This window comes from Hyperoodon ampullatus (assembly GCF_949752795.1).
Source record: "Hyperoodon ampullatus genome assembly, chromosome: 10".
Classification (NCBI taxonomy): domain Eukaryota; kingdom Metazoa; phylum Chordata; class Mammalia; order Artiodactyla; family Ziphiidae; genus Hyperoodon; species Hyperoodon ampullatus.
The window spans coordinates 68,883,932-68,900,528 of record NC_136923.1 but is presented as its reverse complement, the minus strand read 5'-3'; the positions used below and the strand labels follow the sequence as shown (position 1 = coordinate 68,900,528).

Below are 16,597 nucleotides of genomic sequence, written 5' to 3'. Positions count from 1 at the left end.
CAGAGCACCTACTGTGTGACAGCCACTGAGCACCCCACACATGGTCTCATTTAATCAGCACAACTGCTGAACCCACTAATCAATTCTAATGCTTAATGGCCATCATGTGCCCCTGAAGGCAGTGCCTGTCAACAGCTACAGTCCCCTGGCACAGCTGAATTTATGGTTACCTACCAGTTTACAAGAAATATGGGGGACCGAGGGACATGCTGAATGACACCACAGGGGTGCGGTCAGCAAAATCCAGACTGTGAGAAACTCTACCAGAGAAATGATCTGATTTCTTCAACTAATAAATGAGAGAAAAACTAGAAGAGGGAGGTATAATGGATAAAAGGGGATGTAAGAAGCATATTACAAATGATTCAAACAGATCAGCTGTGAGAAGACAATTATGAGACAGTCAAGGAAAACTAAGGGATCTTAATGTTATTAAATAATTATCATTAATTTGTTAGATGTAATAATGGTACTGTTGGCAACTTTTAGGGCAAAAAAAGAGTTCTTATTTCTTAAAGAGACATACTGAAGTATTTATAGGTGAAATGATTATGTGTCTGAGATTTGCTCTTATATAATCCATTGGAAAAGGGGATTAAGAGGGGGATGGCTGAGGAAACCAGTTTTAGCCAGGTGATGAGTATATGGGGGTTCATTGTACCATTTTCTCAGCTTAAAAGTGTCCAGAATAAAAAGTTAAAGAAAATCTTCACAACAGTCTGGACAGGTAGATATTATCACCCTCATTTGGGAGATGAGAAAATGAAGATCAGAGAGGGCAAGAGACCTGCTTGAGGTCACACAGCATCTAAAGAGCATAATGAAGATTCAAATTCAGGTTTTTGGTTCCCAAGGGTAAAGCAGAAGCACATCTATTTCCACCCCACTCCCAGAGCCCAGTAAGCACAGACTTCTCCCAGGCAATGTGGAGACAGAGTCACAAAGGGAAGCTAAGATACAGACCTAGAGCCCAAGGGCCTAGCATGGAGGAACTTTGTTGTCACTGAATCCACCTGACATGTGGGCCCCTCTGCTGGCTCCCTGTCACGAGGTGACCAGGCCTTGGCACACTTTCAGGCGGCCCACCACACCTCAGAGAGCATGACTCTGGGAACATTCTTCCTCATGTTAGACCTAGTCTACCTCTCGGGCCCACAGAACCAGTCCGTTCCCTCTAGAAGGGGCCTGATGTGATTTGCACTTGATACCCTTGACAATGGGGAAGCTCTAAGGGTTTATAAATGGAGAAGCTCATGTGGAGAGAGGTGTTTGGGAAAGCCACTCCAGCAGCTATGTATAAGGGTCGAAGGGCTGGGGAAAATAGGACAAACCAGCAGCCCAGAGGCCGGTAGGGAGGGACACCCTGAATGGTCCATGCCTGCCTGGAGAGAGAAAAGGTTTCTACCTGGGGAACAGTATCGGGAATCTGGCAAGACTCCATGCCTGATTGGGTGAAGGAGAGGGGAGAGAGAAAAGAAGGGAGAAATCTAAGGTCTGGAGTCCACGGCCAGGAAGAAACATGATGCTTTTAATAGAAAAAGGGGAACTGGGAAGAGCCCCTGACCTGAGGGACCACCTCTGCAGAGGGGCAGGATGAAGGTTTCTAGAGGACAATTCCCCGAGCTCCGCAATACCCAGGCTCAACCACCAGACTTGGCCAGTTCAGGCCCCTGCCAGCCCACACAGTGCCTTTGTGCTAATTAGAGAAAGACACCCCTTCCTCAAAACACTTTACTGACATCTGTTGGCAAACTGGCGTAACATTCAGTCAAGTGTCTGGTTTGTTGAACCAGACACTTGACTGCCATCTGCCGGACAGTGAGAACTGTAAATATGCAATCTATGCTGTCGTCTGTGGATGAGGTGTGCTCATCTTAGTTGAGGTGTGCTCGCACAGTGCACAACCTGCACAGTTGTCCATGGAGACGCTGAGTACATATGTACCCTTACCCCTTCCTTCTTCCCAGGCTGGCCCTGTACAGGATGGCACAACGATAGGACCAAGTCAGACCCTGGTGGGGCAAATCAGCTGCTGAGAACTAGGCCTCCTTGACACTCAGGGAGGAGGAGGGAGTGGGAGCCATCATGTTGGTCAAAGTTCAGACCCGCCTCCAAACCTTAGACTCAGGAAATGATTCCTGCACAAATGCGTGTAGGTGGACAGCTCTGCTGCTGCCAGGCCCGTGCCATCCAGGAGTGGGCGCTGTGCGGCCACCAGAGCACCAGACACGCCCTGTAGGGAATATGTTCACTGCGACTGGAGATGCCAGGAACCCAGCACACACTGGGCCCGGGAGCCCTCGGCACATACCCTGAGCATCTGACACTGTCAGGCCCATTTCTATGTATTTTCTCTTTACGATAGTCTGTTGTGGTCTCCATATTTCTTGGCTTTTCTATCTGTCAATTTCTGCCTCTCTTTTTCTATGCCTGGGTCTCTGCCAGTCAGTCCTAAGACAGGGCTGCCTGTCTCCATTTCTCTGTCTTTAACTCTCCATAACTTGCCTTTCTCAGTCTCACTCACCAAGGCTCCCAGACGTACAAGCTTGCACGCACCCTAGCCTCTGGGACATTCTGGCCACTTCAGTTAGGAAAGCTGGATGACGCAAGGTGGGGGGGCTGCACTCCTAGGGGAACTCAGCTGAGATATGGGGGACGGGCTGTGAAGCCCCAGAAGGTGCCCAAGTCCCTCCATCAGCCCTCATCACCCGCAGGCTACACCCCACCCCCAAGTCCTTGATTCAGCCCCAAATGCCAGGCAAGCCCAGTCAGCAGCAGGGGCAAGGCCCTCCTTCTGGGGGCTCTCAGAGGCTCAGGGGTTCTCCAGAGGCGGAGAAGTGTCCTGGTTCGAGTTCTGCCTGCAGCTCCCTCCTGCGGCAGATCCTGGGAGATGGGTGGGGGGAGGGGGAGTCAATAGGGATAGGGAAGGGGGAGAGGGAAGGGTACCAAGATAGAGGCCAGATCTGACCTCTGCTTCTTCCAGCCCCAGCCACCAGGACTCAGGAGCGATCAGAGAGGGGCTGTCAAGAAGTTTCCCCTCCCATTTCCTCCACTATGCCTTCAGTTCCGCCCTATGCTTTATCCTTCCAGGTTGAAGCCTTAGTAGGAGATTGTATAGTATGCTGGTTAGGTACAGAGGCTCTGGACTCTGTTATACCTGAGTTTGATCATGCAAACCAGGATTTGCTGTGTGACCCCCAAGCAAGTTACTTAATCTTTCTGGGCCTTGGGTTTTTTTTATTTTTAAAAAAGACTTTTTTTTTTTTTTTTAAGATCAGTTTTAGGTTCACAGCATAATTAAGAGGAAGGTACAGAGATTTCCCATATACTCCCTGAGCCCACATATGCACAGCCTCCTCCATTAATAACAATCCCCCACCAGAATGGTACATTTGTTAGAATCAATGAATCTACACTGACACATCATTATTACCCAAGGTTCATAGTTTACATCAGGCTTCACTCTTGGTGTTGTACATTCTGTGGGTTTGGATAAATGTGTAATGACTGTTATCTACCAGTATAGTACCATACAAAATAGTTTTACTGCCCTTAAAATCCTCCATGTTCATCCCTCTCTTCCCCCAACTACTGGTAACCACTGATCCTCTTGCTGTCTCCATAGTTTTGCCTTTTCCAGAATGTCATATCATTGGACTCACATAGTATTGTACATAGTATGTATGTATATATGTAGCCTTTTCAGATAGGTGTCTTTCACTTAGTGATATGCATTTAAGTTTCCTCCATGTTTCTTCATGGCTTAATAGTGCATTTCTTTTTATCACTGAATAATATTCCATTGTCTGGATGTACCACTTTATTTCCCTACTTTTAAAAGTGGGATTAACTACAGATATACACACAGGCATACTGTACACAGTTATTCACTGCAGTCTCATTTGCAGACACTGACAACTGAGAACAATCTAAATGTCTGTCAGTAGAGGATTAGCTGAACAAATTACGGTACCTCCACATGCTGGGATGCTATGCAGCTATGCAAAAAGATGAGGAAGCTCCTAACGAACTGACTTCCAAGCACCTCCAGAATTAGTAGTTAGTTAAAAAAGTCAAGTGCAGAATAGTGTATGTGAAAAATAGTCTCACTGTTTATGTGAAACAAAAGTAAGGAAGCCATAATGAATATACTATTAGTTTGTGTATGCAAAGACTACCTCTGGAAAGCCTCACAAGAAGCAAAGGCTGCCTCCAGGAAGGGGAACTAGGGGATGGGGTGCATATATATGCAATATATATTGCATATATTTTTGATATAGTTTGATTTGGGAATGTGTATTATCTATATTTTTAGGTAATAAAGTTATTATTTTTTAAAGATTTTTAAAAACCAAAAAAATGCAGGGGATAATAACAGCCCCTACATCACAGGGCTGTTAAGAGGATCCAGTGGGATGATTTAGGGCCCAACCCAACCCACAGTGACCGCCCAGTCGATGGGCACTACTATGGACGGCTGTGCTGTCTCTGCTCATTTGTGGCCATCTCTGGATGGGGACACACCCAAGTCAGCAGCTGAGCTGAAAGTGGAGACCCTTCCTACTCAAAGTGTGGCCTGGGGAGCTGCAGTACTGGCATCACCCAGGAGCTGGTTAGAAATGCAGAATCTCCGGCCCCTCTCCAGACCTCCTGAATCAGAACCCACATTTTAACAAGACTCCCAGGGGATTCATGCATGTATTAAAGTTTTCAAAATACTGGTGTAGATGGTAGGGAAAGCAGAGCAAAGCTGGAAGCTGGGAAGGGCCCTGGACAGGAAGGCTGGGAAGCCAGGTGGGAGAGATCTAACCCCAAAACTTTTCCACCTTCATGTTGCCCCGGACCTGACACACCTGGGTTCCTGGACTGAGACCCAGGTTGGCCCCTCCTGCTACTCCACATACTCGGTCCCACCCTTGGGGTAAAGCCCGAAGGTGGTTAGGGTGCCTCTTACCTTCATGCTGGCCACATCGATACGGGTCCTGACCTGGAATTGGGCGCCCACCTGGATGACCCTGGGCACACAGTAGAGCATGTTGTTGAACTGCAGGAGACACAAGCATGAGTGTGTGCACAGTGGCAAGGGCAGGAAGGACAATCAGGCAGGCTTCCCTGGGTGTGGGCTGAGCCCCACTGGGTCTCCCTCCCCTCTCGCCACCTGCTGGGCCAGCTCACAGGACCTCACAGGTGTGATGAGGAAGTGGTTGTCTAGCCCCAATCCAACAGGTAGGTCACTGAAGGACTGCCCTACCTGTGGGCATCAAGGAACCACATCAGACCTCAGAAACCTACGAGGCCTTTCTCACAGGGGGCAAGGGTGGCAGGGGCTTATGAGAGATTGTAGCTCCCTCCCCAAAACCTTCAGGTGGGACCAGTTTCCAGATCTCCAGGAGACACCCTGGCTTCTTCAGTGCAAACTAGGGCAGTTCTTCCTAGCAGCCAACCTAATTCCCTCCTGCTGTACACTCTCTAGAGCACAGATTGATACCACAGGCTTTGGAGCCAAACAGACTGGGTTCAAATTCTGACTCTGCTGCTTCCCAGGGCATGTCTGGGAACCCCCTCAGTTAGAAATTCCTGAGGCCTGGAGGTAGCACGTGACGTGTCCCAAGTCACCTGGGTGCCAAAGTAGAGAAGGATAGAGAAGCAGGCTCGTCCCTGTTCGTCCTGCAGTGCCAGCTGGGTAGATGCCAGGCAGGCAGAACCTGGGGCAGAGGGCCCATGGACTTCCCTCTCCAGTGTGAGGCAGGTCCCCCAGCATCCCCCTACCAAGAAAAGGTAGCGCTCCATGGGGCCGATGCGGCGGAAGGAGATCTTGAGGACAGGGCCCTCGCGCAGCAGGGTGTTGGAGGGGTCTACTATGTCGTCCTCCAGGCCCAGGCGCTGGTACACTTCCCACAGTTCCTGCAGCCGCTCCTGGGGACAGGAGGTGCACCTTCAGCCGAGGCCAGGCAGGGCCTGCCTGCTTCTGGAAGGTTTGCCTTGTGTGAACAGGGACAGGGTGTGAGGGGGAGGTGGGCCAGGTGTTGTGAGGAAGGATCAGGGGATGAGGAGATACAGAGACCTGGGTGGGCTGGGGGAGGCTGAGAGCTGCAGAGAGGAGGTGACAGGGCCCCTGAGGATGCCCACTGCTTCTATTCCGAGGGCTGGGATGCTCACCATCTCAGTGATGGCTGCGTTGGAGTGCTGAGCGGCTGAGAAGATCATGTCAAGGGCTTATGAAATGGGGGCAGGGCCAGAGTTACCCCCTGAAAATACGGGGCTTGTGGCTGAGGCAGGAGGTCCTTGAGGCTTAATCAAGTGGCCTCAGGGCCTGCCATGAGCACCCCCAGGAGCAGCCTTCCCCTGTAGCCTGGCACATGAGGTATTTGGATGATGGGGGCCATTTCCCACCCAGAGTGGAGAGACTAGAAGCCACCAAAAAACAGGGCTTAGGCCGTTGGCTTCTGTGACTTTCAATGCCCCCCAGATCCAGAGGGGTGAAGGCATGGTTTCAAATCCCAGCTCTGTTCCTTTTTGGCTGTGTGACCTTGAGCAAGTCACTTAACCTCTCTGGGCCTTAATGTCTATAAAAAAGTGGCTGATGCTATAGACAATGTCTATGAAGTACCAGCGGTCAGTGTTGATGGCTGATGGTCATCATAACCATTTTAGCAGGTGCTCCATAAATTATGGAAGTGGCTCAAACCTCCCCAACCCCCTGGATTCCCTGGGGGTGTCCTCACTCTGGGCATCAGCCAGGTCTGGGGCCTGGGCTGGCAGCTTCTGGACATACTCCTTGAGCAGCAGCTCATAGCGTGGGATTCTCTGCACAGGTTCCAGCATGTGGTGCTGCAGGGTCAGGCTGCCCGAGGCCTCGCTGCTCTTGGGGAGGGAGGGGGGAGGGAGAGCGTGGGGGTGAGAGGGGGAAGGGGTGGGTCAGACTGCCCCTGAGGGTCGGGGGAGCGCGCAGCAACTGAGCCAGGGAGGTGCCCCAAATCACTGGGGAACCTGAGCCACTGCACACTGGGGTGGCAGTGCAGGCTCTGCCCCGCGCCCACCCCAACCTCACCTGAATGCGGGTGATAACCTCCTGGAAGGGTGGAGACTTGTCAGTCCAGGTGGCCAGCAGCTCGGCGGCTCGCTCAAAGTTCTTGACATACTCACTGTACATCTTCAGGAAGGGGGCCAGCTTCTGGATCACGTCGCCAATGCGGGGGGTGGTCGTCCTGCAGGAGGGGCACCAGGTACTGCCCTCAGCCTGGGGACCTCTTCTCTTAACTCCAGACAGGGTCAAGTTAGGTAAGGCTCCCCCCACCCCCCAACACAGCCTTTCTGCGGCACTTCTGGGTGCAGGTATGGGGGGGCGTGTCATCCTCACACATTTGTATGGTTCACTCCCCCTTAGACTGTGAGCCCCCTGAGGGCAGATGCTGTTCTCTCCCATGGATTGGATTCCCCTAAAGGCCCAGTACAGTGTCAGGCCCACAACAGGCGTTCAATAACCACCTGATGCTTGTTCATGTAACAATAACTAGGGCCACATGCCAGGCGCTGCCCAAGATTCGGTGCATGTCTCATCTCATTTAATTCTCACAACACTGCGTGGGGGAAGAGGGACAGTCAGCGGCCCATCTTAGAGACGAGGAAATCCAGGCTCAGAGAGGTAAGAAAAGGTCATTCGACCCAGGAACTGTTACAGCAGAGCAGTAAGGACTGACCATCTGGAGCTGGCCCGCCTGAGTTTGATTTCCAACTGCACCACTTACTCTAGCTGTGTGTTCTTGGGCCAGTCACCTAGCCTCTCTATACCTTAATTTTCCCATCTGAAAAAACTGGGCATGATGGTAGGCAACCTCACAGGGTTGTCTTTTTTTAAAAAATTTATTGCAAAAAATTTTAAGCAATCATAAAATAAAAAGAATATAATAACGAACCCCTATATATCTGTCCCTGCACTTAACAATTACTAAGATTCTTTTTTAACAAAGAATTTTAAAGGACATCCCAGACATCATGGCATTTCTTTGGCAAGATACTAATTTCAGCACTAAATACTTTAGTGGTCATCTCTGAAAACAGAGAGGGGTTCCTGCATAACCACGATGCCATCATCACACAGCAGGCTGATGTGAAGATTAAGCGAGTTAATAGGTGTAAAGCCCAAGTCAGGGCAAGTAGGAAACCCTCAGTTACTGTTGGTTATTTCCACTGCCTCCTAAGTCACTCAGCCTAGTGAGGACCTGATCCATCCCCTTCTCCAGGACACACACACACACACACACACACACACACGCCTCATCCAAGCCCCTCACTGTGCAAACAGAGCAAGCCCAGAGGAGGAGAGTCATGGCCACACAGCAAGGGCAGAGGCATAATAGGCCAAACCCAGTTCCCTGGGGGCTGCAACCAGACCTGACCAGGGCTGTGGTCAGGGGGCCTCAGGGGCTCCTGCTGGACCTCACCAGTCGTCCAGCCGCCGCTGCAGCTCTGGGAGGAAGAACTGTGCATGGAACTGGTAGATGGAGGCAGTGTTGGAGAAGATGAGCCTGACCACATCCTCGGGGAAGGCCTTGCTGCTGCGGGCTTCCTTCAGCAGCTCCTGGAAGAACACCTACAGCCACCGCTGGGTCACTGGGCCTGTGGCAGAGAAGGACCTCCACCCCCAACACAGCCCAGGGGGAGATAAGCACAGTCCCAGGGGCTTTGGGGTCCCTCCCCAGCTTGCTGAATGCTTCCACCTCCTTAATCTCCCATCAATCTCACGAAAACCCTGGGAAGAGAGAGAAGCAGGGAAGATTGTATTCCGGCCACTTTACAGATGCGCAAACCAAGGCCTAGAGACACAGGGACTTGGCCAAAGGCTGGCAGCTGATGAATGTCAGAAATGGGCCTATCTCGTGTCTGTCAAGTCTTGGACTTCGCCAAGCTCAAGATCCCACTGCTGATGTTCAGTGATTTAACCTTCTCGCCTTAGGGCTCCTTAAGAAAGTGTGAAGGGCTAACAATGGTGAGGATGTTGGGAGTTGGAATGACAGATGAGGATGCTGTGTGGGGCCTGGAAGGACTGGCTGGTGTGTTCTCCACTCCTGTGAGACCAGCCCAGGCACCAACGGTGGAACCAGGAGTGGCGCTAATGAGCTAAATCCCGATTTCTGCCTGAACTCCGGCCAATGGAGTTAAAAGACTAAGGCTTCCTAGAATCAAACCCCGAGGTCCTAACTCTCAGCTCGTGTGAGGTGGGTCAGAAGGGAGAGCAGGGGTGGGGTGAGGACACCCAGGTGCTGGGGCTCAGGAGCGGGCATCCTGGCCACTGGCCTGGTCTAGCAGGTGGAGGCGTGCCACATAGGCCTGCTCTGTCTCCAGCAGCTCCTGGACGATCCTCTTCTCCTCAGGCTCCTGCAGGGGAGTTGGGAGGAGAAGGGGGAGAGCTTTGGTCCCCTCTGATGGGAGCAGTATCCAAAGATGCCCCGGTGAAACATACCTCCCGGGATTCATGCCCTCCTGCAACTCATCTGGGCTGGCGCTGGGATCGATTTAACTGAGAGGATGGGGCAGGGTGAGGCTGCGCCAGTTCTGGGCCTAAAGCCTTAAGGGGCCTGGAAGCTTCCACTTGTGCTCTCTTGGGAGCCACGAACTACCCCATCTGGAGGTCTAGCTGCCCTGATGGAGAGGCCACATGGAGAGGAGAGGCCCTGGGACTACAGGGAGAGGGAGCCAGGGGTCCAGCCATGCCAGCATCCCAGCTCAGCACAGCTTTCCAGCTGTCCCTGCCCAGGCACCAGGCTTGGGAGATGAGCTATCTTGGGCATTCCCACCCCAGCCAACATCTGACTTCAGCCACTTGAGAGACCCTGTTATGGACTGAACTGTGTCCCCAAATCAATACATTGAAGCCCTAACCTCCAATGTGACTATATTTTGGAAATAGGGCCTTTAGTAATTAAGTTAATTGAGATAGAAGGGTAGAGCCTAATCCATTAAGACTGGTGTCCTTATAAGAAGAGGGAGGGACACCAGGAGAGCATGTGAACAGAGGAAAGGTCGTGTGAGGACATAGTGAGAAGATGGCCATCTACAAGCCAGGAAGGGAGCCTCCGCAGAAACCAACCCTGCCAGCACCTTGATCTTGGATGTCCAGTCTGCAGAGCTGTGAGAAAATGCACTTCTGCTGTTTAAGTCACCTAGTCTGTGGTATTTTGCTATGGCATCCCGAACTGACTAAGACAAACTCCAAGTGAGACCAACAGAAAAACCATCCAATAGCATTCCAATCAACCCACAAAACTGTCAGAAATAATAAACTATTTGGCCTCTACATTTTGGTGTAGTTTGTTATGCAGCAACTGATAACCAGTATACATAGTATGTACTACTATGATCACCATCACCATTTTATAAATGAGGAAACAAGCACAAAAGGGTTAAAGAGATTTGCCCAAGGTCACATAGTAAGCAGAAGAGCTGGGACGTGTACCCTGGTAGTCCGGCTCCAGGGTTCAGAGCCTCATGCAGCCGAGCCCTTAAATTCCACAGACAAGAAAACTGAAACCCAGAGAAGGGAGGTGACCTGCCCAGGATGAGTCTAAGGGCAGGAATTAGCGCTGACCTCTATTTCTAGTTGACACTGTTGCCTCCTTCAGTGGGTAAATGGAGGCCATCCCTGGGAAAGGTACTAGGTTCCAAGTTGTGTGGCCTTGGACAAGTTCCTTAAGCTGTCTGAGTTTCAATTTCCATGTCTAAAAGACTCCTATAGTGAGGGGTATGAGAAATAATGCCAGCAGTGGGGTGCATAGTAGACACTTAATCAATCACCCGTTAAGGGTGGGGTGGGTGTGAATCTAGCTTTCAGCTGATCTCTGGTCACACAAGACCCCACCTGGGGAAGTGCTGGCTCTGGCTGGGAGAGAATGTGTGGGAAGGAGGTCAGTGGAGGGGCCCCCACCCAGCTCCCCACTTCTACCCCTCGGGCACCTGTGTCCCTGGGCCGGGGCAGGTCCTAGCCTGGCAAGATTTCCTCCAGTCCCTGATGGACAGCTTGTTCTTCAGAGAGCTCAGATACCTCCTGCTGACCGTCCTGGGCCCGGAGTCCATGGCCTCCTCCATGGTGGGCTTATCCCATGGCCCTGTGGGTGAAGGAGGCCTGCACTCAGGGTGGTGATGCCCAGCCTCCAGGCCGTGGACTCTGGGTGCTGCTCCTGGGGTCCTGAGGAGAAGACAGCAGACCTGAGGGTTTCCATCCTGTAGAGTAGGGAGAAGAATAGCACCTCTCTGGTGGGGATTTTGGGGCAATTAATGCAAATCACAGATGTTCACTGGCCTCTGAGTACCTGGTGCACAGGAAGAACTGGCTGAGACTTCTACTTCCCTCCCCTACAACTTTCTTGGAGGGAACTCCAGTCTTCAAAATGAGTCAGCATAGACTGTGTCCTGTTTTCCGGGGAACAACACACTTCCCTGTTTAAAATGCAGCTAGGAACCCTTCTTTTTGCACATAGAGGGTTTTAAGTGCCCTCCCAGATCACCTCGCCTGTGGACCTCACCCCTGGTTTTAAGTCTCTGTAAGCAGGAAATCCCCTAAAATCCCAGTAACTGATATATCGAGGGAAGGTGGGAGCCATGGAACACTCTAAAGGGAGGGCAGAGCTGATAAAGCTGGGGCTTTTCAGTGTGAGCTATGCCCTCCACACCTCTAGTGGTGGGAAAAGCCAGCTTGGGATCAGTTTCCCTCTCCCTCCAGGGATGAGCTTTCGTAGTGTGGCTTTGTTATCCTGCCTATTGGATTTGTAGGCCAGTTAAATTCTTTAGATAACAGAGGCCACCATCAAGGAATATATCCAATGACTTGGGCTGCGACCCATTCCCTTTGGTGTGGAAAGGCTTGTGGTGACAGCACAGGGTGGGCACCCTTATGAGAAAGGCAGGCTGGGAAATGGAGGACCAGACAGGTACAAAATCTTCAAAACTCTGTGAGAAAGTTTCTCATTACCCCTATTCTGCAGCTAGGAAAAGAGAGGATCTTGTAGCAAGAGGGGGGCAGAGGTGGGATTCAGATCAGGCAGGCTGTCTCCCGAGCCTGAGCCTTAAACTGCCCCTCTGCATGTGAGTCAAGGAGAAACAGGTGCAGAGGGTCAATGTGACCTGCCCCACGTCACACCCCGGTTGGTGGCAGAGAGAGGATTGGGACCCAGTCCCCCATGGCTCCTCTCTGGCACTCCAATGCACCATGGTTCCTCAGCACACTGGTCTGGTCTGCAGCTCATGGAATTAGCTGAGTCTCAGGCTTTCTGTTCTACATTTGGTTTCAGCTTCTGCATTTCTCTCCAAGTGCCCAGGCCAGCTTCTGTTTCATCTTCACCCCTCAGTTTCAGATCAGTTAAGGCACTGAAGGGAAGTGCCTCACAAGAAAGCTCAGGGCCAAGGCAGCTGGCATGGGGCCCCTCACACAGTAAGGAGTGACTCTCACCCTCCCGACAAGACCTCCTCTGACCCCATCTGGTCTGAGGGCTGCCTCCTCCTGCTAGGAGTGCTGCCTAGGCAGAGCACACATGCTGAGGGTCTCCACTGGGCATGCCTGGCATGTTGAGTGGGGTGGTGGTCCAGGAAGGTGCTGCCTAGAGCTGTCCTCGGTGCTGAAGAGAATGTGCCCGGCAAAGTCCTCTGGGAGAGGCAGGGTCAGGTCACCTGCTCAGGAAGCTGAACTGCCCTTCTAGGTCCACGTCTATGCTGCCTCCACCGTGAAGCCCACAGGAGACTTTGCCTGCTCTGAGTACACTCAGCAGAGCGTCAAGGCCCCTCCCATGATATCTATTGTCCATGACCTGGCATCATGGTCATTCCATGAGCTTAGCACGAAAGACAGAAGTCCTCCAGGCAGGGATCATTCTTTAGGCTCCTGCATCTGATACAGTTCCTGTGCGATGCTGTGCTATGCCACCCACACCCCCTCAGCACTGAGGCACTCTTCCCCTAGCTTCTGGTGGTATGGTGGCTGACAGGTTATTGACTGGGTCCCTCCCTGGGAATTGCCCTCTCTGGAAGAGAGCTACCTCATCTAAGGTCAAGTCCACATCCAATGACTAGTCCATGTGGGGGTACAAAGACCTAGCCCTTTGCCTCATCTGGAACAGCCTGAGAGGCCTCCAGCTCCAGAGCTCTCTGGGACAGGCTGCAGCCTCTGTGGCAAGTGATCGGCAGTTCAACCTCTCCCTGTGCCCAAAGCTGCCTCCCTCACCCACACAAGTATTGTTCCCAAAAGCCTCCCCAGCAAATTTCCTGAAGCAAATCTCTACCCCGGAGTCTATTTCCAGAGAACCCTACCTACAACAGTCACAATCCCTAACACAGTCCTGGGCTTAAGAAATGCCTGCAGAATGGATTAATGTCACATACAGACACACAATGACCTACCTCTACACATCCGGTCCAGGCTTTTCCCTTCAGATGGAAGCCCCTGCATTGCTCCTTGCCCATGAACTTAAAGCACTTAAAGCCACCCCACCTCTCTGTGCCTCCCCTTTCTCATCTGTAAGATGGGTATAGAGATGGAACCTACCCCCAATAGGCTGTTAGATGATTAAATGAAATAAGTAGCAAATGCACTTAGAACAGTGCCCTATAGGTAGGCTGACCACACATCCCGGTTTGCCTGTGATAGTCTCAACCTTTCCTATTGTCCCCTCCCTCCCACCAAAAAAATTTAATGGCATTCACTTTCAGTTTCCATTGTGTCCTGGTCTGAATGATAAATTGTATGGTTATCCTACTCATAGGGAGTAAGCACTTGATAAGTATTAGCTATTATTTCTGCTGGAGAGACAACGGGTGGAGTTCTGCAGCCCAAATACGGCATCTGGTCCACCCACGCTCACCCATAATTACACACACATCTGGACTCTCCCCAACACATCAACACACACGCTCTCACCCCTGCCCAGGCCTGGTGCCCCAACAACACTCTCCCATGCTCCAAGGAACCCATGGCCGGGGGACGTGGGCACTGCCCAGACAGGAGGAGGTGTGCAGGACAGGGCCCAGAGAGAGAACTGCTCACTGTGAGGGTCCAAGATGGCCCCAGCCCTGCTCCTTAGCCTGGAGACTGGGAGGGTCTGGGCTGCCCAAGGGCCCAGGGGTGGGCAGAGGAGCTCGAGAGAGACTGCCAGTTGGCCATGGTGACCCTTCCCACCTCCACTACCCCGTACCTGCTATTATCAAACACAGTCACCAGATTGGACACAGATGACAGCTTCGCCTTACTCGCCCCCTCCATCCTGCAGGCCTCTAAGGTGGTCCTCAGCTACCCCTGTAGCAGGGAGAGAGGTCTCCAACCAGCACACTCAGCCACCCCCACCTGGGGTCACAGGTGTGCTAAGGCATCCTGGAGTCCCGTTTTTCCTGAGGCCTCAGCAGGCCTGCTCCCTGCTTCAGAGTGAGGAAAGAGGAAGTGGTCCCAGAGCCACAGCCTTGAAGGGGAAAGGCGGGTGCTCCCCACAGAGGGAGGAGCCTGTTTAGGCCCCACCTCACCCCCATGGGGCCTGACCTTTCACTCCTGTAGACCCCCTGTTCCAGAAGCCACCCCAAGAGGGCAACCGGGGTGTAGAGGGAGTTTCTGGAACTGGGCTCTTGGCCTGAGACACTCACCACTCTGGCCAACCACACTTTCTCACAAGGTCCAGTGGATTTTATTTGGTCTTTTCTCTACAACTTCTTTTCTGCATCTGACCCTGACCACCACTGTAAGAAAACAGCTTTTTTAATTAAAAATAAATCACAAACCTATTAGGGGCTGGCAGAGAAGAGTAATACGGTGTTCCCACCTCCCCACTGGGGTTCTCTCATTTTAGTAACTGATGTCTCCACCATCTTGACCCAAGGGAAGGCAACTTCCTCCCTGAAACTCTGATGATAATAATAACTAACACAAACTCTTTTCAGTGGTTTAGAAATATTTTCTCATTTAATACCACAGCAACCTTATGGGGTGGGCCCTATTACGATCCCCATTTTACAGAAGAAGAAACTGAGGATCAGAGGGTTTAAGTAACTTGCCCAAAGTCACCTAGTAAGAACACAAAAAGAAGTCAGATTTCTAAAGCGAAGGTCACTTTCCTACAAATTCCAGCAAAGACTTGGTTGGGAGCCTGGAGGATCACATTCTTGCTGCTCCATCCCCAGGCTTCCCTATTTCTAGCACACTGGGTGGTCTCTGCCTGATGCCTCCTTTTACCACTTGGTCTCCCAGCACTTCCAGAACAATGACAACTGTTTCTGTTCCCCTTATTCAAGTTTCACAGGCCCTTCAGGGCTCTCCCACTGGGTTCTGGTCTCACTTGCCCTGAGCCAGGGCCCTCCATTGAGACTGGTGTTTGTCCTGGAGGGTAGGGACTGAGCCTCAGTCATCTTGGTACCTGAAGCACCTGGCACAGCTTCACGATCCAGCGCCTGTGAAACACTGGGGCCTCACACACCCAAAAGCCTCACTCCCTCAGTCAGAGCTTTGCCTGAGTAATTTCTTCTAGCAGATGCCTGGCTTCTCCCCCCAACCCTAAATCTCAATAATCCTCCTCACTTTTTGTTTTTACTTTTTGTTATGGAGAATTTAGAACATATGCAAAAGTAGACAGAATAATATGATGCACCCCCATGAACTCATAACCCAACAAACAACCATCAACTCATGGTCAGCCCGGCTCCATCTATAGCCACATTCACTTCCCCTTCCCAGACCATTCTGAAGCAAATCAGATGATTTCACCCACAAATATTTTGGTGCATATCTAAAAAATAAGGAGGCTTCCCTCGTGGCACAGTGGTTAAGAATCCGCCTGCCAATGCAGGGGACACGGGTTCAAGCCCTGGTCCAGGAAGATCCCACATGCTGCGGAGCAACTAAGTCCGTGCGCCACAACTACTGAAGCCTGCACGCCTAGAGCCCGTGCTCTGCAACAAGAGAAGCCACCGCAATGAGAAGCCTGCACACCGCAACGAAGAGTAGCTCCCGCTTACCGCAACTAAAGAAAGCCCGCGCACAGCAACAAAGACCCAATACAGCCAAAAATAAAATTAATTAATTAATTAATTAAAAAAATTTTAAATGCACATGCACTTTGATCCAGCGTTCTCATTTCTTCCTGTTGCCTATACAAATATATTTCTTCCTGTGTGCAAAAATGTTAGGTCTACAAAGTATTCAGTGTAGCCTTGGTTATGATATCACATAAATTGGCAGCAACTTAAATGTTACATGAATTTACGGTACGTTTATACAGTAGAGCCATTACACAGTATGAAATTTTTTTTTTTTTTTTGCGGTACGCAGGCCTCTCACTGTTGTGGCCTCTCCCGTTGCGGAGCACAGGCTCCGGATGCGCAGGCCCAGTGGCCATGGCTTACGGGTCCAGCCGCTCGGCAGCATGTGGGATCTTCCGGACCGGGGCACGAACTCGTGTCCCCTGCATCGGCAGGCAGACTCTCAACCACTGCACCACCAGGGAAGCCCCACAGTATGAAATTTTATGTACTAATCTGACATGATTTTAAAGATAAAGTAGAAAAAAGAGAAATAAGATGCACAACAACATTATACACTACCATTTATATTTTACAGAAAAAAAAAAGG

General features: G+C 51.2%; 1 protein-coding gene across 1 annotated transcript in view; it reads right to left on the bottom strand.

Annotated features, from left to right (window-relative positions):
• FGD2 (FYVE, RhoGEF and PH domain containing 2) overlaps window positions 1-14,248 on the bottom strand; it is a gene marked incomplete at its 5' end in the record, with an annotated part of 28,304 nt that extends 14,056 nt beyond the window's left edge. Inside the window, 9 exons of the mRNA XM_079712765.1 lie at window positions 4,955-5,044; window positions 5,770-5,916; window positions 6,160-6,215; window positions 6,726-6,864; window positions 7,052-7,208; window positions 8,445-8,593; window positions 9,298-9,378; window positions 10,954-11,185; window positions 14,181-14,248. Of these exons, the coding sequence (XP_079568891.1) occupies window positions 4,955-5,044; window positions 5,770-5,916; window positions 6,160-6,215; window positions 6,726-6,864; window positions 7,052-7,208; window positions 8,445-8,593; window positions 9,298-9,378; window positions 10,954-11,185; window positions 14,181-14,248 (1,119 nt within the window). The remainder of the gene's footprint in view (window positions 1-4,954; window positions 5,045-5,769; window positions 5,917-6,159; window positions 6,216-6,725; window positions 6,865-7,051; window positions 7,209-8,444; window positions 8,594-9,297; window positions 9,379-10,953; window positions 11,186-14,180) is intronic.
• Window positions 14,249-16,597: the final 2,349 nt, after the last annotated feature.